Raw genomic sequence first — 22304 nt, 5'->3', positions numbered from 1 at the left:
AGCAGAGGCCGTCCCGGACATTAGGTGACCCGCCCGGTGGCCCCGAAGCAGGTAGTGTTTCCATCATCCCATTTGCAGGATGAGGAGACTGAGGCCTCAGGAAGTATGGGGCCCGAGACCACAGAGCGAGAGGGGCAGAGTTCAAACTAGGGCCCTCCTCCTTGCCAGCCCGCAGCCCGCAGCCTCTCCCCACCTCCCAGGCCTGCTTCCTCATCTGAAGTAGAGTAAGAACACTGCCCTGGCTTAAGCAGAGGGAGGGGGTCTTACAAATCCAAGTCTGAGGAGGCAGCAGGACCAGAGCTGGGGGCCCTGCTCCGTGCCCGTGGGGAAATCCGTACATTTTCTGGGCTTCGGTTTCCCCACGAGGAGAAGGCAGAGAGGAAGCGATGGGGGTCGGGGGTCGGGGGTCGGGGGTGTCTAGACGCAGACCCGGGCCTTGTCCAGCTCCCGAGACTGTGATCCAGGGCAGGGCTATGCCTCCTGCCTGACCCTATGAGCCCACCTCTGGCTTGGGCACAGACGCCTGCTGCCAGGACAGAGGGTAAATCCTCATCCACTGGCTGCCTGAAGCAGGGGGCGGCATCCTGAGTGTGGCCTTTGGCCTCACTCCCAGGCAGGGTCTCCTCTGGGCCACTGCCCGCCCTGTGACGGAGAGCTCATCACCTCTCCAGGCAGCCCACCCACAGACCCCTCCTCACACCGAGCCCGGGTCCGGCTCCCTGCCCTTCAGGAGATTGGAAGGGGTGGCTCTGCTAGCTGCCACCCTGCACCACCCCCAGCCAGCCCCACTTCCCCAGTGCCCTCAACCTGCCATAGAGCCCAGATCCCCTACCACCCAGACAGGCCTGCTCTAGCCGGACAAGGCTGCCCTGAACACTGGGCATTTACGATCAGTGCTGCATGATAAAGCCTGGCTGGTCTTCGAGCCACCTGCTATCAGACAGACCTCCTGACCTCTAGGGAGGTGGGGGGCTGGAGACTGAGTCCAACCCCTGGGCCAGGAATCCAAGCAAGCCCAGCAATGAATCCCAGTTCAACTGAGGTCGGTGGCGCTGTCTGGATCGTAAGCACACGCCTGTGCTGGAGGGCGACGGGCTCTGATTTCACAGGAGGAAGGGATGGAAGCTCTGTGTCTGGTTCCTTCCAGACCTTTCTGTCTCTTCATTTGGCTGGTCCCGATTTGTATCCTTTACACAAAACTGTCTTTGTAATACAATGCTTTCCTGGGTTCTCGAAGTCGTGCTAGCTAATTACTGAACCCACGGAGGGGGTTTTGGGAACGCCCGAATCTGCAGCCAGTTGCTCAGGAGCGGCAGTGGCCCAGGGAACCTCGGAACTTGGAGCTGGTATTGGAAGTGGGGGTGGCCTTGCTGGGGATGGTGGCCTGCATCTGAGGGGTCTGCGAACTCGGAGTGGTCAGCGCCAGAACTGCGCTGCAGCGCTTCCGTCAGACAGAACCCTCTGCCTCTCCTTCCCTGGACCCCCGTTTCCCATCCATGTAAATCCAGCCTTGGTTTTAAATTTCCCAAACATTGTCACTGTAGTTTCTTTCTTAGGGTTGCACCTGAGGCATACGTTCCCAGGCTAGGGGTCAAAGAGGCGCTACCAGCCTACACCACAGCCCCAGCCATGCCAGGTCCAAGATACATCTGTAACCTATGCCGAAGCTCACTGCAATGCTGGATCCTTAACTCACTGAGCAAGGCCAGGGATCGAACCTGCATCCTCATGGATACTAGTTGGGTTCTTAACCCACTGAGCCACAATAGGAATGCTTGCTTTTTTTTTTTTTTTAATATAGTTGATCTACCATATTGTGTCAGTTTCAGTATATAGTCAAGTGTATATATATTCTTTTTTCATTTTTTTCCATCAGTTTATTATAAAATACTGGATCCAGTTTCCCGGGCTATACTGTGAATCCTTGTTGTTTATGCACTTGGTATAGGGTAGTGTGCATAATCTCACACTCCCGATCTATCCCTCCCCCGCTTCCCCTTCAGTAACCATAAGTTTGTTTTCTATGTCTGTGCAGCTGTTTCTGTTTTGTAAATAAGTTCATTTGCATCATTTTTTTTAGATTCCACATATAAGTGAGATCCTATAATATCTGACTTTCTCTGTCTAACTTCAACCTCACTTAGTATGACAACCAAAGATTTTTTTTTCCCTTTGTTTGTCTGGACTGCACGCATGGCATGCGGAAGTTCCTGGGCCAGGGATTGAACGCACACCAGAGCAGCGACCTAAGCCACTGCAGTGACAACGCCAGATCCTTAACCCGTTGTGCCACAGCGGAACTCCAACCAAGGAGTTTCTTAATTTTTTTTTTTTTTTTGTCCTTTTGCCATTTCTTGGGCCGCTCCTTTGGCATATGGAGGCTCCCAGGCTCGGGGTCGAATGGGAGCTGTAGCCGCCGGCCTACGCCACAGCCCCACAGCAATGCCAGATCCAAGCTGCATCTTCCACCTACATCACAGCTCGCAGCAACGCAGGATCCTTAACCCACTGAGCAAAGCCAGGGATCAAACCCACAACCTCATAGTTCCTAGTCGGATTCATTAACCACTGAGCCACGACGGGAACTCCGAGGGTTTTTTAATTTTGGAGAATTCGATGAAAGCACAGGACCCTCTCTCCAGAAGAATGCACAAAGAAAATGAAAATTCTGGGTACATGTTTGTTTAAGAATCTGGGTTAAGACTGTTTTGTTTTGTTTTTTGTTTTTTAAACATTAACTTTATTTTTTAATATTTTTTAAGGCCACACCTGAGGCATATGGAGGTTCCCAGGCTCAGGGTTGAATGGAACTATATAGGCTGTGGTATAGGCTGTGCCGGCCTATACCACAGCCACAGCAATGCCAGATCCTTAACCCACTGAGTGAGGCCAGGAATTGAACCTGCGTCCTCGTGGATGCTAGTCAGATTAGTTTCCACTGAGCCACGACGGGAACTCCAAGCCTGTTTTTTGATCAAAGGTTTAGGAAGTATGATTTGATTTTGTGCTGGCTCTAATCAATTGGCAGTGGTTCTCTGGAGTATTATTTGGAGGGACTTGGGAGTCAAGTTTAAGTGCAAAGCAAGCAATCGGTGATATTGCCTCCGAGCGATGGCTTCTTACATGTATTTTATGGGCTGAACTGTGTCCTCTCCAAATCTCTTCTCTTTTTTTTTCTTTCTTTCTTTTTCTTTTTTGCTTTTTAGGGCTGCACCTGAGGCATATGGAGGTTTCCAGCTAGGGGTCGAAACAGCTATAGGTGCCGGTCTATATCACAGCCCCAGCAACTCCGGATCCGAGTCTTGTCTGCGACCTACACCACAGCTCACGGCAACACCAGATCCCTGACCCACTGAGCGAGGCCAGGGATTGAACCCACATTCTCATACGTACTAATTGGATTTGTTTCCACTGTACCACCATGGGAACTCCTCTCCAGATTTCTTATGTTGAAGCCCTAACCTCCGGAACATGACAGCATTTGACGATAAGGTCTTTAAAGAGACAATTAAGTTAAAATGAGGATATCGGGGTGGCCCTAATCCAATTTGACTAGTGTCCTCCCAAGGAGAGGAGATGAGGTCATGCAGACAGCGGTCCCAGGGGTGTGTGCACGCCAGGAAAGATCCGGGGAGACTGAGCAGGCAGGTTGTCAGCTGCCAGCCAGGGGGAGGAACCTCAGGGGAAACAAACCCTGCCCACACCATGATCTTGAACGTCCAGCCCCCAGAACCGCAAGGAAAGGGTTCTATTGTTGAAGCCTCCAGCCTGTAGGACGTTGTTACGGCAGCCCTGGCAAACTAATACACAGACACATACAAACACACATACACGCGTAACACACACACAAACACACTTGCGATTTACTGAGATGTCATTCACATGCCCCAAAATTCACCCTCCCCCTTTTTGTGGCTGCACCTGTGGCATGGGGACGTTCCTGGGCCACAGAAAGGACCCATGCCACAGCACTGACAACACTGAGCCTTAACCCGTTGCACCACAAGGGAACTCTGAAATGCATTCCTTTAAGGGGTACCTAGTGATGGTTTTCAGTAGAGCCACAAAGTTGTTTATGCAGCAACGGTTAATTCCAGAACGCTGACATCACCCCAAAAATGTATCCTTCTTTAAGATTTATGAAAACTGACAACTTTTCACTAGTATTCCCAAGAGTACTTTTGGTTACTTTTAATTTTTACTTTTTAAATTTTATTTTATTTTTTGGTCTTTTTAGGGCTGCACTTGCAGCACATGGAAGTTCCCAGGCTAGGGGGCTGAATTGGAGCTGTAGCCACCGGCCTACACCACAGCCACAGCAATTCGAGATTCGAACCCTGTCTGTGACCTACACCACAGCTCACAGCAACAACGGATCCTTAACCTACTGAGCAAGGCCAGGGATTGAACCTGTGTCCTCATGGACATTAGTCAGATTCATTTCCAGTGAGCCATGATGGGAACTCCCAATCTCTCTCAAAATCACCTAGGCCACAGCAGTGACAACACTAGGCTATTAGGGAACTCCTAAAATTGATTTTTTTTTTTAAAAAAAGAAATGAACTCCTGATACAGGCAACCAAAAGGATGAATCTCAAAAGCTGAGTGAAAGAAGCCAGACCCAATAAAATACAATTATGATGCCATTTATACAACATTCTGGAAAAGGTAAAAGGACAGAATATTGATCAGCAGTTGCCTGGGGCTTGTGTGGTCAAAAAGGGAGACACAGCAAGCTTTGGGGGTGATGGAACTGTTTCGCATCTTCATGGTGATGTGACTGTATGAGTTTGCCAAAAATCGAAGAGCTGCGGGGAGCTCCCTTGTGGCACAGTGGGGTAAGGACCTAGCACTGTCACTGTAGTGGCTCCGCTTGCTGTTGTGACTCAGGCTTGATCCCTGGCCTGGGAACTTTCACATGCCAAAAAAACTAAAGAGCAGTACATTTCAAAAGGGTGAGTTTTATTGAATGGAAATCAAACTTCAACAAACTCAACACTAAAAAACCCCAACCCATCTTGATCGAACAGCTATGATGTGCCAGGTCCTTTACTAAGCCTTGATCTCCATGGTCACCGCATAAACAGCACAGTGAGCCCCACGGAACACCCTCAGCAACCTGCTCAAGGTCACAGAGTAACAGGAGGAGCTGCCCTCCGCCCCAGGAGACTGTGAGCTACCCCAGTGCCTCCAGGCCTCGGCTTGAGGGGATGGACGGGCAAGCAGCCCTCGTGTGTTACGCCCCTCCTGAAAAGTGACAGCTCCCGGAGTTCTGTCCCCACCTTGACCTCTCCCCTTGGTCTGAGTCCTGTAACCCACCTGCCATCCCTCCCTGGAAGGCCCCCACATACCTCGAACATAACACACATCAGACCTAGCTCTTGACCTTGGCCTCTGTGCACATCACCTGCATCTCAAAAGATGACACCGCTGCCATGCCATCTACGGAGCCCCCAACCTTGAGTCATTCAGGCCCCTCTTTCTCTCACACCCCACATGCCATGTATCAGCTACCAGCTCCATTATCAAAATACTGTCTGTAGGAGTTCCCGTCGTGGCGCAGTGGTTAACGAATCCGACTAGGAACCATGAGGTTGAGGGTTCGGTCCCTGCCCTTGCTCAGTGGGTTAATGATCCAGCGTTGCCGTGAGCTGTGGTGTAGGTTGCAGATGTGGCTCGGATCCCGCATTGCTGTGGCGCTGTGGCTCTGGCGTAGGCCTGTGGCTACAGCTCCGATTAGACCCCTAGCCTGGGAACCTCCATATGCCGCGGGAGCGGCCCAAGAAATAGCAAAAAGACAACAACAACAACAAAAAATACTGTCTGCAACTGACAACTTTTCACCATTCCACTCCCCCTTACCAAGTCCAAGAGGCCACTGTGTCCCCCTGGGCCAGGTACAGCTTCCTCGCTGGTCCCTGTTTCTGCCCCTGCCCACCCTCTTCAAAATCTTCCAGTGAGTTCTCATGAAATTTGAAATAAAATCAAAACTCTTCAAGCTGGCCCAGGACCCTGTATGCTCCAGCTCCTGCTCTCTCCTGGTCCTCAGCATTCACACCCGCCCCTCACGCACTCTGCACCAGTCACACAAAGGCATGTCCCTGCCTCAGGGCCTTTGCACCTGCTGTTCCCTCTGCTTCAATGCTCATCCACCAGATATCCACAAGGCTTGCTTCATTAGGTCTCTACTTCAATGTCTCCTCCATAGACAGGTTCCTCCTGCCCCTCTTTGCCCCTTTAACCTCATCATTTTATTTATTCACTTATTTTTTTTTAATTTTAATTTTTTCCATTATAGTTGGTTTACAGTGTTCTTGTCAATTTCCACCGTACAGCAACGTGACCCAGTCTCACATACATATACACCTTCTTTTTCCCACATTAGCCTCCATCATGTTCCATCATAAGTGACTGGATACAGTTCCCTGTGCTGTACAGCAGGATCTCATTGCTTATCCACTCCAAAGGCAATAGTTTGCATCTGGTAACCCCAGAGTCCTAGTCCACCCGACTCCCTCCCCCTCCCCATCTAGTGATTTGAGAGATAAATGCACTAGAGCATTTATCTCTACCTGATTCTGCCTTGTGATTTTATTCGGTGCGATCAGCCAACTGAAGGGCAGGACTCAGTGGCGCTCGCTGCTGCATCACTCCTGGCACAAGGCGGGCACTCAAGATGTATTTGTGGGAGGGAGGAACCACGTATCCACTGCTGGCATCTCCTGGAGCACCACCCTTTCTGCTTCTCTTGATGCAAACCAGGCCTCATGAGCGACCCTGCCCCGCCACTCTAGGCGTATTTGTTTTTGTTTTCTTTTTACATTCGCACCTGCAGCATATGGACGTTCCCAGGCTAGGGGTCGAATTTGAGCTGCAGCTGCTGCCCTACCCCACAGCAAGACCACACGGGATCCACGCCACATCTCTGACCTGCACCACAGTTTGCAGCAACACCCAATCCTTAACCCACTGAATGAAGGACAGAGATCGAACCCGCATCACTGACACTAGTCAGGTTCTTAACCTGCTGAGCCACAACGGGAACCCCTCTAGGCATGAAGAACACTGCGAGGCTCCCAATTTAGGGGCCAGTTACTCCCCTGGGGAGAACAAACCCTTAAGAGTCTCCTCTTTCTTGTCACTTTTAACCAAACTAAGCCTAAATTTACAGTAACACACAGATGCAAAAAACAAAAAACAGGTCACCCGAGGTCCTCCGTCATCTTTTAAAAATACAGTAGCTGCCTCCATTCCCTCCAAAAGGCCTTTCTATCTGAGCTGGGCACACAGGCTGGATATGCTGGAGCGCCCTGGGTTCTTGCAAACCAAAAGCAGATGCCGTCGGAAACAGAAGAGACCTGAAACGCCAAAGCCTGATTTTTTAATCCTGAGGTCAGAGGGTATTGTCCCCAGCCTGGATGTCCCATGGCCCAGGATACAAACACACCTGACCAGAGGATGCTCAGAACTCCCCAGGAGATCAAGCCCGTGGGCATATTCCCATTTTACACCTGGGCAAACTGGGATCAGGTCTCTTGAGACTGAGAGGGCATCCGTCTGGTTGCTTCCGGTCCTTTGGGCCTGGGCTGGACCTGGGCAACCTCGTACCTGCCCAGTGGAAGCCAAACCTCACCTAATGCCCTCCCGTTCCCCAGTCTGAACAGGGAGATGGCTACTTGGCGCTGCTGCTGGGTGCCAGGCAAGCCTGGCAGGGCTGCCGGGGACCCGGCCTGGCCTTACCTCTTGATGACAAACTGGATGCTGTTGCTGGCCTCCAGGATCTTGCGGAGCTTGGCGATCCCGAAGCAGTTGGGCCTGCGGAGGGAGATGCCTTCAGGCAGCCCCACCACAAACAGCTCCTCTGGGTACATCAGGAACTTGGAGTAGGGCACCTTGACAGGCTCCGAGATGCCAATGGCCTTGGCTGCAGAGACACGGCTGCTGTAGGGCCACCCGACCTACGGGGCCATGAGCCTCAACTCCCACCTCCCATGTCTGCATGGGGGGCCGCAGGTGCCAGAGCCCTTGTGAAACCCGGCTCTTGGTTGAACCCTCCCGACCGTCCAGAGAGGTAAGTACTGTTAGCCCCCGTCTGCGGGCTCGAGACCCGGAATCCAGAGAGGATGTGACCTGTCTCAAGTCCCAGAGCTGGGAGATGTGAGCCTGAGTCAGCGGGACCCCCAAACCTAGGCTCAGTCTACGGTCCAACAAAGTCCGTGGTTTTGTAGGAAAAAAACCACTGACGGCTGGTGGGGCCTGGCACTGACTGCAGCCAAGTCCACTTGTTCCCATGCTGCCAGAAAGGCCCGCCAGAGGTCCCCTGTGCCACCATAAATAACCCTAAATCCTCTGCAGGGCCCAATACCATGCCTTGGGCACAGATCTGAGTCCCAGGCCAGGCACTGCCACTCACTAGCTGTGGGGCCTTGGACCAGCTACGGCACTTCCCCAGGCCTCGTTTTCCCTCATCTGTAAAACGGGAGAACTGGTGGGAAGCCCCCCCCCCAGTGCCCGGCCAGCCACGGGGGCGGAACCAAGAGCAGCTTCTGCCCGGCCTCCCGGCCTCATCCCTGGTCTTTCTAGTGGGAAAGACCTCGAAGGTGTCCTCCAGAGGACCCTGAGTGAGGGTGGTGGGGACTGAGGGGCAGGTACAGCAGACAGAGTGGCCTCTCCCAGCTGGGGCTGAGGCAGACGGCACGTGTGAGCATGCTGACCGAGGCGGCGGGGTGCTGCATTTCAGAAGGCGGGCTTCTCTGGCAGTGCCTGGCTCCCCGGGCAGGGTGCCTGGAGCCCAGAAGGTGGCTGGGCAGCCGTCCCTGCAATGCCCCAGCCCCTACCCAGTGGGTCCCAGCCCTTCTGGCCCCTCCCTCCCCCATCGCTGTTCAGGGAGCTGCTGGGATGGGGGCGCCAGTCAGGCCTAAAGTCCCTTGGAAGAACGGCAGCTGGAGGGAGGTCGGGCCGGCCAGACCCTGCCCGGCTCCTCGCTCACCGTAGCGTGTGTTGAAAAGCAGCTCCACCTGCTTCCGCAGAGGCCGGATGACGTCACCGTGACTGTCTGGAAGGCAAAGGGCAGCTTGCTGAGCTTCCCTGGGGGCGTGGGGACCCAGCTTCTCACTCAGATCCCAGTTCTGCTTTTCACCGAGAAGGACCCGAGAAGGCACCTCGGGATGGGGAAGGGTGGTGGTGGCAGGTAACCTTTTTCCTCCGAAGTGGCACGCCCGCACACAGGGCCACAATTCCTGGGCTCAAATACCTGCTTGTGAAAGCGGGTCTAGGGCATCACCAGGCCTGAGTGGCAGGTTTCGCGATCTAAGAATGACCATGGGCCTTTCGATATGAAAGTCACTCTAGCCCAGCAGTGACTTATCCAGTGCATGAGTACCAAGCCTCCCAACTGAGTACGCTGCCACCAAGTGGCAGTGGATATTTGCTAAGAGGTCATAGATTCCCACCCTCCCACCCCTGTATCCTCTGCCAAGCTGGGTTTGGGACTGGGAAAGTGACATTTCTCTCCTTTGACGCCACTCATTCCATTCCAGGGGTGGAAACAGACCCACCTCACCTTGGTCTCCCTGCCTGTCCTACTCCCATGCTCTGCGGGGCGGGACTGAGCAGTGTTCCTAAGACTGAACACGTCTGTCGGACACAAAGCCCATTTTGTGCTTTCAGGCCTGATGATGACTTGCTCAGGAAGACTAGGCTCAGATTTCAGCCTCAGAACCTTTCTGGAAAGCAGGGCGTATGTGAAAACAAAGTAAGAAAGCCCTGCAATTTCCTCTGCCAGAAAGAACTGCTCGGGCCCTGACCATGTACCCCCTAGATCTAGAAGACGGGTTTATAGACCTTCTCCCAACTCAGGCAGCCCACAGGACTGCCACCCCCAAAGTGGGTGCTGGGGAGAGACAAATGGGAGCCTTGGGATGGGGGAGGGGAGGAGACATGAGGGTGAATGGGGAGCAGCGCCTCACCCTCCACAGGCCTCTCCTCAGGCCGCGGGTCCTCGCTGGGGCCTTTATCTGAAAGAGAAAAGGATGCCAGGCAGCCACGTTCATCACCTCCTGCACTGTGCACCCCAAAGTCGGGCCAGACAGGTGGGGAACGGCAGGCCCAGACTCAGGAGCGTAGGAACCTACTCTAGTGCAGTAGGTTAAGGACCCAGTGTTGTCACTGCTGTGGCAGAGGTTTGATCCCTGGCCCAAGAACTTCCACATGCCAAGAGCATGGCCAAAAAAAATGTATTTAAAAAAAAAAAAAAAAAGGAGTTCCCACTGTAGCTCAGTGGGCTAAGGACCCAACATAGTCTCCATGAAAATGCAGGTTTGATCCCTGGCCTTGCTCAGTGGGTTAAGGACCGGTGCTGCTGCAAGCTGTAGTGTAGGTCACAGATGTGGCTTGGATCCCGCCGTGTTGCTGTGGCTGTGGTATGGGCCGGCGGTTGCAGCTCCAATGCAAAAAACCTCAAAGCTCCCCTAGCCTGGGAACTTTCATATGCAGCAGGTGTGGCCGTAAAATTAATTAATGAATTAAAAATAAAATAAACGTTCACCAGCACTGATGTAGAGAATGAAAAGAAAATCAATCTCTTAACCTGACATAGCTAATTTTTGGATATTTTTCTTCCCTCAAACCAGCGATTACGTTGTTAACATGGTCGTAAACAACTCGTCGTAAACAATCAGTTTTGTGTCTTCAACGCTCTTCCTTGTTGCTTATTTTTAGCGGCTGCGTAAGAGTCCACCAGGAGGGTACTGTTGACGGTTCCATGACAGAAGGACCGGTTCCAGTTCTTCCTGGTCCTTGTTAACGCTGCCACGAACATCTCTGGGCAGGAAACGTCATCCACATTTCAGACAGTTTCCTTCGACTGGGTTCCTGGATGTCCGGGCCGGGGTGGTGGTGGTGGTGGTGGGTTGCTCATTTTTGCAGTTCTTCAAACAGACCAATTTCTCTAAAAAGCCATTGGCCTGTCTGCATTCCTACCAGCACCATGCATGCCTAGTTGCCAGGTGCTCAGCAAAAGTTCTGTCCAGTCAAAAGGTGCAAGAGACATTGCTTTGTTAAGTCCCCGTTTCCCTGTGGCTGCACGTGTTTGTTTGCTGTCTCTCTCTCTCTTTTTTTTCCATATGGAGGATCCCAGGCTAGGGGTTGAACTGGAACTGCAGCTGCTAGCCTACAACCACAGCCACAGCAATGCCAGATCCAAGTTGCATCTCTGACCTGTACCACAGCTCATGGCAATGCGAGATCCTTAACCCACTGAGCAAGGCGAGGGATTGAACCTACGAGGCCAGGAATCGAACCTGCGTCCTCATGGATGCTAGTCAGGTTCGTTTCTGCTGAGCCATGACGGGAACTCCTCGGCCTGAGATCCTGACGTCATCCGAGTCCTCTCATTCCTACGGATGACCCCTTCTGATGGCTCACAGTTGTCCATGTGGAAATCCGCTCCAGAACTGTGCCTGGGACTAACACGCCGGCCACCGTTTGCAATTTGGGCAAACCCTCTTCTCCAAGTCTATCTTCTGTTGTCAGCTCCTTCTCCATCCACTGACTTCCCACCTCCTAAGGATGGTGGATCTTTTTTTTTTTTTTTCCTTTCTTTTTGGCTGTACCCATGGCATATGGAAGCTCCCAGGCCAGGAATTGAACCTGTGTCACAGCAATGACAATGCCACATCCTTAATCCACTGTGCTACCAGGGAGCTCCCTGGATGGTGGATCTTAGGTGTTATCTGTCCCGGATTAGACTCATGTTTTTTTTTTTTTTTTTTAAGGGCCACACCCACAGCATATGGAGCTAGGGGTTGTATTGGAGCTACAGCTGCCGGCCTACGCCACAGCCACAGCAATGCCAGATCCAAGCCTCGTCTGCGACCTACACCACAGCTCACGGCAACTCGGGATCCTTAACCCACTGAGTGAGGCCAGGGATCAAACCCACAACCTCATGGTTCCTAGTTGGATTCATTTCCACTGTGCCACGATGGGAACTCCTGGGATGAGACCCACGGGAAGCTGCAGGTTACGCGCATGCCCAGCAGCTCTGCAGACCCTTTTCATCTGGCCTCATAGACCTGGACCCCCGGGTCCTCCTCACTCTCTTCTGTTTCCAGACCATCCTCCCGACAGAGAAGAGAGAAGCAGACGAGAAGCAGAGACGTTCTGCCTTTCTTCTGTCACCAATTAACATGGCATCATCCATCCGGGCCTGTAGGAAACCTGCTTCTTTATCTTTCCAGTCACGTGCTCATTTTTTGGGGAGGGGAAGTTTTTAAAAGTGCAGTCAAACATTCACACTATTAGAATAAACATGCATGGACCCACTAGCTGGAAACTGAATAAATGTTAGCATTTTGTCATATTCGCACACGATTTTTTTTTTTTGCACCCAATTTTTGGGATAAAACATTAGCAATACTGTTTTTATGTTTCCAAATTTAGAGAAATGCTATATTGTCCATATCCATCTGCACTTGCTTTTCACACTGAACATGACATTTTGAGATTGCTTTGCACCGTTCTTTAAAAAACCATGCTTTTGCACAGTCTCCGTAAGCAATACCCACCCCTCCCCTCCTAATCAAGCCCACACTAGGCAGCACACCCGAGAGAAACAAACGCCAGCCTTCTTCCCGCCCCGGCCCGGCATCCCTGGTTACAGCATTTTCCAAACCCAAATCATTTACGTACTAATATCCATATCTGCAGAACTTCTATATTATCATTTACACACTATTTGTCTTTAAAATGATTCACTTCTTTGTTGTTGTTGTTTTTAGGGCCACGCCCACAGCATATGGAAGTTTCCAGGCTAGGGGTCCAATCAGAGCTGCAGCTGCTGGCCTACCCCACAGCCACAGCAACACCAGATCCAAGCTGCATCTGCCACCCACACTGCAGCTCATGGCAATGCCAGATCCTTAACCCACTGAGCGAGGCCAGGGATCGAACCCTCGTCCTCATGGATGCTAGTCGGGTTCGTTTCTGCTGAGCCATGACGGGAATTCAGAAAATGATTCACTTTTTAAAAGTATTACCTACGTATAATGATACTTATTTCTTTTCTTTCTTTTTTTCTTTTCTGGCTGCACCTGTGGCCTATGATAAGCTCCCACACCAGCGATCAAATCCAAGCCAGAGTGGAGACCTGCGCCACAGTTTCAGCGATGCTGGATCCTTAACCCACTGTGCCGGGCTAGGGATCAAACCGCCATCTTCCACAGAGACCAGCTGGATCACTAACCCACTGGGCCACAGCAGGACCTCCCCTTCTTTCTTTTCTTTCTTTCTTTCTTTTTTTTTTGGTCGTTTTGCCTTTTCTAGGGCTGCCCCCGTGGCATATGGAGGTTCCCAGGCTAGGGGTCAAATCGGAGCTGTAGCTGCCAGCCTACACCATAGCTCATGGCAACGCCGGATCCTTAACCCACTGAGCAAGGCCAGGGATCAAACCCGCAACTTCATGGTTCCTAGTCGGATTCGTTAACCGCTGCGCCACGATGGGAACTCTGTCCGCTTATTTTTTACCTATAACAACATCTGTTGAAAATGGATGCAAAAGGGCTGGGCATGTGAGATGCATTCAACTATCCTTTTCAACTCTGTGTGGTTTTGAACATTTCCAACGTAAAGTTTAAAAAACGAAACACACAGAACCCCACCCCATCCCTGCTGCTATCCGCCTGCACAACCACTCCACTTGATTAAATTATTACTAGAGTCTGTTTCTGACTTTGTCCCCAGCCTTCCGCAGTCTCTTCTCAGCCTCAAGGTCAGAATACTGTTAAAACGTCCCCCATTCGCACCAGCGCCCCCCACTAGTTTCTGTCTCCTCAGAGTCACGTCCCCAATCCTTCCTGGCATGTATGCAACCCTGCATAGCCCACGCCGCCACCTCCTGTCCCCCACCTCACTCCACTCTAGCCACCCTGCCTCCCTGCTCTTCCTTGGACATACTGAGCACAGCCCACCTCAGGGCCTTTGCACATGCTGCTCCCTCTGCCTGGGAAGTTCTGTCCTGATGGCCACATGGCTTCCGCCCGCATGGCCCTCAGGTCTTTGCTCCAATGTCACTTTCTCAGTGAGGTCCTCTCTGACCACTCAAATCCTGTAATAACCACCCGCTCCTGTCCCTGACTCTTCCCCTCCTGCTTCTGTGTCTCCCACAGCACTTACCACCATCTGACTTCCTATTTTTTTTTTTTTTTAATTGGCTGGCTTACTATGTGCCTCCCTGCACTGGGATGGGAGTCCACAAGGGGACTTCAGTCTACTGGGTTCACTGCTCTGTTCCCAGTACCATGCACCGGACCTGGTACCTAGCAGGTGCTCAATAAATAGTTGTTGAATAAATGAACAAGTTTATCCAAATGGGAGCTTCTGGGAAAGTCACAGTAACCAGACTTCATATAACTTAAGGCCCGTTTTGCATTTTCAGAAAGGAACTCAGCCTGGGTTAAGGAGGGCAGGGGGCAGGGGGGGGCACTCAATGCCAAGAAAAGTCTGGGGGCTTCCTGGCCCATTTCTTACCAGTCAGCATCTCCATCCCGTATCCAGAATCTTCTGAGGGCAGATGTCCAGGCATGGAGTCTGTCATTTCCTCGGAGGTTGGGGAAGGGTCTGGAGGCAAAACTCCGAATGACGACAGCATCTTCTGTCCGTCCCACCCCACTGGGGTCCCAGCCCAGGGACCCAGAGAGTCAGACAGGGAAGCTGCACCCAGGACTCAGAAAGGACAGCTGTGCTGGAGGCCAGTGGGGACCAGAGGGGCCTGGGGCTCTTGGCTACCACATACTGCGCCTCTAGAGGCCAAGAACACAAGCCTCTCCACAGATGTGGAAACTGAGGCTCAGAGGGTTCCAGGTCGGAGTCCAGCTCAGATCCTCTTACTCTGCAGACCTTTTATTCTCCCCCCTCTGCCTCCCAGATCCCGGGGGCCTCGGGCCAGAAAGGGGAAGGCTGGGGGCACCTTCAGGAAGGTGGGAGCTGGGACGGGACCCCAGCACAGAGGGCAGACCCAGCTGCAGAGAGCGCACGCAGTGCTGCACCCTTTCACGATCAGACCAGAGAAACGGCGCCCCAGAGACAGAGCAGGACAGCCCAGGGCAGGGGCGGGGACATGGGGGTGTGGCAGGTCCAGGGGCTCTGCCCTGCCTGGGGAGCTGCTCCATCTCTGCCTGGTCAGGTGGGGGGCAGCAGAGTCAGCCCTTACCTGGCACAGTGACCTGAATGATATCCAGGTCCTCTGGCTCAATTTTGATGGGTCTCAGCCCACTCAGCTCCCCGGAGGTTCCTGCGAGGGGGAAACGAGGGATCCGGTCAGGTGTGGGTGTGAGCCTGGCAGGGCAGGGCAAGTCATTCCAGAACATTCTCCTGTCTGTGACTTGTTAGTAGTGCCAGGAAACGTCACATCAGCCCTGGTGCCTGGGCTATAGATGGACCACAATGTACAGACCTGGCAGGTGAGACCCACCTTGCCAAGGACACATGAAGAGGTGGTGATACCAGAAACCAGGTCTCCCAAGGCCCCCTCAGAACCCCCCACATCCCATCTGCCCCTCCCTGGTCTGCTCAGCAACTCCCAGCGTGGCCTGGGGGGCAGGGGGCCGGGGTGGGCAGAGGGATTCCTTAGTACCCCAGGCTCGTGGTCGGAGCCTGCCTCCTCCCCAGGGCTGCTGAGCGGGGCTGGGGGACGCCCTCCCACTGCACGCGCGCGCACACGCACACACACACACACACACAGCGGGGCCCTGCTCCTCACCTGGCCCGCAGTCCTCCGAGAGACCGCTTTTGTCTGACCTGTGGGGAGGAAGCCAGGACAGGACGTTGCATCAGCCCCAGCTCCACCCACCTCAAGCCATCAGGGGTCCATCCCGCCCCCCACACACTGTTCCCAGTGCCACACCCCCCACGACAGGTCTCCTGGCTGCCCCTATCCTGGGGTGAACTTCTGGATACCCACCCTCCCCACCAGCTGGGCGCTCCTGAGGCCTGGGCCTGGCCCGTCTAGGAGCCCCACAGCTTAGGACAGCGGGGGTTTGACCAGTGCTAGTTGGGGGGGGCGGTGGGAGCTGAGGGGACCACCAGCCCGGAAAGGGTAGGAAGGCTGGGAAGGAGGCTGGGCGGGGCCTGCGATGAGGTTCAATTCATTCACAGAACCCTGTCCGGAGAGACCGGGCTGGGTCAGGAGCCCCGAGGTTAAGGGCCCATCCCTGGTCCCCAAGAGCCCGGAGCCTTGGCGGGGGTGGGGCTGGGGGTGCGCCAGTGACCAGGCCATGAGCCGAGGGCGGGTCTGAGACCAGGTAACGTGTGGCTAGATCCCGACAAGTGACAAGACCCCTCCAGGTGGGAGAATCCTGCAGAGGCTCTGGTCCCCTGAGCCCCCGGCCCGCTGAGTGCTGAGGCACGGGGGTGCCTGGAGGAGGGGGCCCCTGGCCAGCCCCAGGCCGGGCTCCTCCCCGCAGGTAACGCCACCTCGGCCCAGCTGGGCTGCAGCTGGGGCGCGGCCTCACCGAGCGGTCCCCGCCGGGTCTGGGACGGCAGGACGGGAGGCCTCTGCAGAGGTGTCCTCTGGCGGGCTGGCTGGCTCCAGCTTCGTGGGGTCTTTGGTAAACTTGTTCCCTGGGGGAGGGAGTTGAGGAGGGCAGGGGGGTCAGGGCACAGGGCCTGCGGCCTCCTCCGCCCTCGGGGCACCGGCAGGGGCCTCTGTGGGAAGCTCCTGGGGGCGCCCCTCCGGTGTGGTCTGGCCTCTGCCCCTCCTTCCCGTGGCCTCCGTGTCCAGCCAAGCCAGGAAGGGCTCCTAGGGAGGGAAGCCTCCAGGGATGAGGAACAAGGGCCCTTGCGCCAGAGGACGCCAGGGATCTGAGCGGACCGGGTGGGAGGAGGGAAAAGCCAGAACGGCCTTCCTGACTCACACACGCTCCTGAGGCTGGAAGGGGAGGGGGCAGAGCTTCCCCCAGGGCTGAGCCACGGAACCAACCATTCTTTCGCTGAGTTGCCCCAGGAACCAGAGGATGGTGCTCTTATCACCCCCACTTCACAGATGTGGAAACTGAGGCCCATATGACCTTGCCCAAGGTCACAAAGCCGGGGTGGGGAGTTCCTGTTGTGGTGCAGTGGTTAACGAGTCCAACTAGGAACCATGAGGTTGCGGGTTTGGTCCCTACCCTTGCTCAGTGGGTTAAAGGATCCGGCATTGCCCTGAGCTGTGGTATAGGTTGCAGACGCGGCTCGGATCCCATGTTGCTGGGGCTGTGGGGTAGGCCAGCGGCTACAGCTCTGATTCGACCCCTAGCCTGGGAACCTCCATATGCCGCAGGAGCGACCCTAGAAAAGGCAAAAAGAAAAAGAAAAAAAAAAAAAAAAAAAAAAAAAACAAAGCCAGGGTGGGACCCAGATGCTCCCTTTGCTGCACCTGGCAGAGCCCCCCTCTTCTACCTGAGAGGTTGGTTGCCTACTGGTCACTGCCCGGGCTCTGGGGCCACACACGGGTTTGCAGCCAGGCCCCAGGGCTCGCTAGCTAGACTTCAGGGCAAAGAACAGAAGCCACTTTACAGGGCTGCTGAAAACTAAATTAAATTAGAATGAAATATGCCAGCAGCTTAGGAGAGCACCCTGACATGCTAGTAGTTAGGAAACAGTAACTTTATTCCTCCCCGACCAGGGCATCCCGTGTCTGCAGCGGATGTCTGGACAGTCTCTCTGCGCCTGGGAGCTGGGGGCCCTGTGTCCACCCAGGACGCAGAAGCCACACCCAGGGGCCCTCCCTGCCCCGGGGTCCGGTGTGACAGCAGCTCAAGCACTCTTGGGGCATCCATTCAGCAGCTTCAGAAGGGCCTAGAAGGTACCCACACGTACCTGTGAAAATTCGCTCATCAAACATCCTGGGGAGAGAGGAGAGACGGGCATGAGAGGGGAGCTGGCACCCAGGTCCCCTCAGTGACGGTCACTTGAGTCTCACATGCACGGCTACTGCTGCAGAGCTGGGCACCGGGCTGGCCACACGGAGGGCAGGAGAGGGTGGTCCAGAAAAGCCAGATACCCCAAATAGCCAGCGATCCCGAGCCACTTCTCCTCAGCCAGGGGACACATCGGCCAGCCCCTGGGGGTCCGGGGGTGGGGGGGCCTCCTGCAGCCTTGAGCTCTCCTTGGCCACAGCTGGTGGACAACTCACCAGGACTCCACAGCCTTTGACCCACCATCATCTGTGTCTCAGCGACAGGGGCAGGGATGGGCCCTGCTTCCAAGAAGCTCTCTGTCAGTGGCACAAGCCAGGCCTGTCCCAGATTGTAGCCTTGCAGGGCGACATGTGGGACTCCTCAGGGGTGTCTCAGGGAGTCGGGGGTGGCGGGCTCAGGTGGGATGGTTAAGAGGTTGCCTAGGTAAAGGCACAGGGGAGGGCTGGAGGCGCTCAGGGGGCGGGAACCGGCCTTTGGTGCTGTGCTCAGGCCCGTCGTCTCCCCGTGGGCAAGGGGGGAGCCCACGGCATGCACGGCACCATGCGCGACACTCCGTCATCACACAGGATGGATGGGAGGGGGGACGGCTGGGGGCCCAGGGCCACCTGGGGACTCCTGAGTCATCCTGATAAGACACCTGGAATTCTTATTCCAGGAAATCGAGGATGGGGTAAAGGTCGGTGAGGGAGCTGGGGTTACCTGGCCGCCTACCTCCAGGGCTGCTGTTCTTTCTGCTCTACTCCCAGCCCCCACCGGATGGCCCCCCCCATGTGTCGGGGAGCCTCAGGCCGCTGGTCTGGGGAGCCTGCAGAGAGCCAGATGAAGTAGCTGGATGAAGGGACAGGCTCTGGTCGCTAAAGTCAGGCTGCAGAGGTGACATGGGACAAGTGAAGTCCTGTTTGTCGGAGCCCCTTTTTCCCAGAGTTATTCCCTCTGGCTGCCTCTTGGCCTTGGGGGATCCAGACGGAGCGGGGGGCAGGCGGAGTGGGTGCCTCTCAGGATGAGAACAGGATGCCATGCTTGGGGTCTTGCTGCCCGGTGACTCCAGGCTCTGCTTTCGGTCGCCCCCTTGTCTTTGGACTCAGACAGCGACGGGTGCCTGCCAGCATTGATGGCAGGTTATGTTTACTTATCAAGGAGCACGGGGGAGGGGCCTGCGCCATCCCCTAGGGGGGCTGCGGGTGGGGGAGAAGGTCTGTGTGGCTCCAGCTCAGTGACAGATGCCCTCACAGGCTGCCTGGCCCGGAAAGCCTGCCTGACGGGCGCTGATCAAGGGTCGCCGTGCATGCTCCCAAGTGCCGGGGTCCCCCTCAGGTCCTTTTTGCCCTTAAGTCCTGCCTTAGGTAGAACTGACACATCCAGCCCTCAGGTGTGAATACAGCCCTCACTCGGGGGCGTGTCCTGGGGGGAACCAGGGATTTGGGGGCCAGAGCTCAGCGTGAGCGGGGTCCCAGGGGTCAGGGAGCCCTCTTCTGCTAATAATAAGACCCCCAGGCCTTGTTGAGGGGCTTCTCCTTTGGGCAGGAAGGAACTCGGATCTCCCCGACCCCACAGACACCTGGGCCGAGGCAGAAACTCCACCCCTTGGCTGCTCCCCCAGCCCGCTTTTCTCTGGACTCGCTTCTGCTGGGACCATCTCTGCTGAGAGCACCTCAAATGTCTCACTGGTGAGGCGGGGACATGTAACACAGGGAAATGTGCTGGGCTCAGAACGGAGCAGCCTGTGTTTGAAGCACCTTGCTCACAGCCATTCAGTCTCCAACCACCACTGTGACAGGTGGATAACGGGCCCGATTTTATAGATGAAGAAAGTGAGGCACAGAACAGGTAAGGCACTTGCCCAAGGACACACAGCTGGGAAGTGGTAGGATTCAGACCCAGGCTGTCAGTGCTACCGCTTATACGTGGGGGGTGAGGTCAAGGAAAAGAACTGCTGTTTACTGAGCATCTATCACGTGCCAGGTGTGTTCTGTCTACTTCATTTCTGTTGAGAAAAACCTGAGACGGGGGCATCACTGTCCCGGTTTTTATTTTTTGGCTGCACCCACAGCACACAGAAGTTCTCATGCCAAGGACTGAACCTGTGCCACAGCTGTGACAATGCCAGATCTTTAAGCACTAGGCCACCAGGGAACTCCTCATTGTCCCTATTTTAACAAATAAGGAAACATGAGGCTTAGAAGAGAAGCACACAGCTCATGACTTCAAGCCCAGTCTGCCCGATGCCAAGCTTCCTCCTCCAGGAAGTCCCATAGGCTTGCTGCTCAGAGGCCACTCTGTCTACACCTGGAAACATGCTGTTGTCATGCTCCCTGAACTCAACACGGAAGTCACCATCCCCCATGACTGGCGGTAGCTGCTGGGGGCAGGGGGCGACGATGCCTTGAAGTCCTCTGTAGAGCCCAGGGCAGGGCTGGGCCTGCGGGAGGCGCTCAGCAAATACTGGTGAGGAATTAAGTGAGCTACAGTTTGGACCAAGGGAGATGAAAGTCAGTCACAGCGTGGACTCAAATACCAGGGTCAGGTAGGTAAGAGGACACCGGGAAGGCCCTCCTGCCTTCTGCTCCCCTAGCCCCTGCCTCGCTACCAAGAAGTCAACTGAAGGAAAAGGACTGAGGCAGAAGCCAGAGAGATTTCAGCGAGACAACAGGAGGCACTGCCAGACAGAGGGGAGACTGATTTCAATTCACCTCCAGAATGATTCAGCCCGGGGGACACCCCCCTCCCCATAGGCATCGTGAGGGCACAAGGGACGGCTTGGAGGTGGTCCCTCTGCTGTAAGTGACCAGCGTGATGGAGGGCTGCTGAGGGGCACTGAAAGTCACGGAACCACCTGCTGTGGAGGGGGAGAGTCTTTCCGAGTGAGGAGAGGGGAGGGCACCTGGATAGACAAGTCGGCCTCCTTGAAAGGCACGGCCAAGACAGGTGGGAGGGAGGAGGGGGAGGAGCTGCAGGCAGAGGCAAGGGCTTCGGGCTCAGAGGCAGGAGAACCAGGAGGGACAGGGGAGCGGCCCCAAGGCCATCACAGCGGCTGCCAGAGCGCCTGCGTGGTACGCTGGGAGCTGCTGCACTGGGGGTACACGGAGAGCCGGGGAGGTGAAGGGTTCTGAGCAGGAGTCCCCGCATCAGAGCTGACTCTGAGTCCCCTCCCTGGCCCACCCACCTCCCGGCCACTCCCAGCCTCCTCCGCCGATGGCCCCTGCTCATCCACGCCCCAGCCTCTAACATGGGGATCCCAGGGGCCACCTGGACCCCCTTCTCTTCTTGCCGCTTTTTCCCACCTGCTTTGTGATCCCTTCCTGGCCCAAGATGCCAACGCTCAGATTTTTATCTCCAACCCCGACCTCCCTCCCGAGCTTCTGACATCTTAGCTCGGCCTCTGAAAATTCCATCTCCTAAGCGTCTCCAAGGTGAACTCACTCAGAAACACAGGGGACCCTGGCCTCCCCACTCCCCTCCACATTCCACCTGCCGGCCCACCCCATCGCAGCCCAGATTCTACCCCCAATCCAGCCACTCTTCTCCCTCCGCGCACCACGGCCGCAGTGGCTTCCGCACCAGTCTTTCACCTCTGCTTCCTAGACTCTGCTGCCCCCACCCCTGGCAGCCAGAGGGCCCAGCAAACCCCGGCTCCTGCAGAGGCCCCTCCAAGGCTCTGGAATCACTCCTCGCTCTGAGTCAATCGCCACCCCTTTCCCCCTCAGGCATCTGGGCTGCTCACTAAGGACAGCCCTTCACCAGACTCTGCCCAGCTCGGTGCAGGTGGACCTTCTCAACCTCCCGGCTCTGGCCCAGCCAGCAGGACCTTCTCACAGAGGCCCCCGGACTCCCCTCAACAGGCCCCCAGCACGTCCCTCTCCCGTTACCCTGTTTGTTTCCTGAGCTCTAAGAAACTGGACGGCACGAGTGCAGATCTGCACAAGCACTTTCATCCGTCCATCCACCCCCTGCACAGATACAGCTGGCCTCTGCCACATCCCGGGGACGGCGAGGGGCACTGGGGGTTCAGCAAAGAGCCACAAAGGCCTGGCTTATGGTCTAGGGGCAACAAAAAAGCAAGCAGGCACGTGAGTCCCTGCCCATGCTGGGAGCCCCCCCGCCCCCAGAGCACCCGGACAGAGACCTGGGAAGGGTCTGCAGCGGTCAGGATGCTGGAGGAATGGCCTCTGGCCAGCCTCCATCTCTAACCGCTTAGGAGGAAGCATCCCAGGAAGTTGGGCTTTGCCTGGAGACACTGATGCTCGCTTGGTGGCAAGTTTCCCGCCGGAGTTGGGAGACAGGGGACTGGGGGGTGGGTGTCAGCAGGCATGGCGGGGAGAGCGGGGGATACAGTGTGTGCAGGCTGCTGCA

The 22304-nt window shown here is 55.3% G+C and overlaps 1 protein-coding gene across 4 annotated transcripts in view; it reads right to left on the bottom strand.

The window, feature by feature from the left end:
- Positions 1–22304, bottom strand: part of GTF2IRD1 (GTF2I repeat domain containing 1) — a 116613-nt gene that overhangs the window by 42028 nt on the left and 52281 nt on the right. For all 4 annotated transcript variants that reach the window (XM_021086345.1, XM_021086348.1, XM_021086347.1 and 1 more), the window contains 8 exons: positions 17854–17879; positions 16509–16617; positions 15758–15795; positions 15209–15289; positions 14527–14616; positions 9969–10016; positions 8990–9055; positions 7741–7924 (listed from right to left, as the gene is read on the bottom strand). In XM_021086345.1, coding sequence (XP_020942004.1) covers positions 7741–7924; positions 8990–9055; positions 9969–10016; positions 14527–14616; positions 15209–15289; positions 15758–15795; positions 16509–16617; positions 17854–17879 — 642 coding nt within the window. The remainder of the gene's footprint in view (positions 1–7740; positions 7925–8989; positions 9056–9968; positions 10017–14526; positions 14617–15208; positions 15290–15757; positions 15796–16508; positions 16618–17853; positions 17880–22304) is intronic.

The sequence above is a fragment of the Sus scrofa genome, chromosome 3 (assembly GCF_000003025.6).
Source record: "Sus scrofa isolate TJ Tabasco breed Duroc chromosome 3, Sscrofa11.1, whole genome shotgun sequence".
In the NCBI taxonomy this organism is placed as follows: domain Eukaryota; kingdom Metazoa; phylum Chordata; class Mammalia; order Artiodactyla; family Suidae; genus Sus; species Sus scrofa.
The sequence above is the reverse complement of the archived record's forward strand: the minus strand, read 5'-3'. Positions and strand labels throughout refer to the sequence as shown.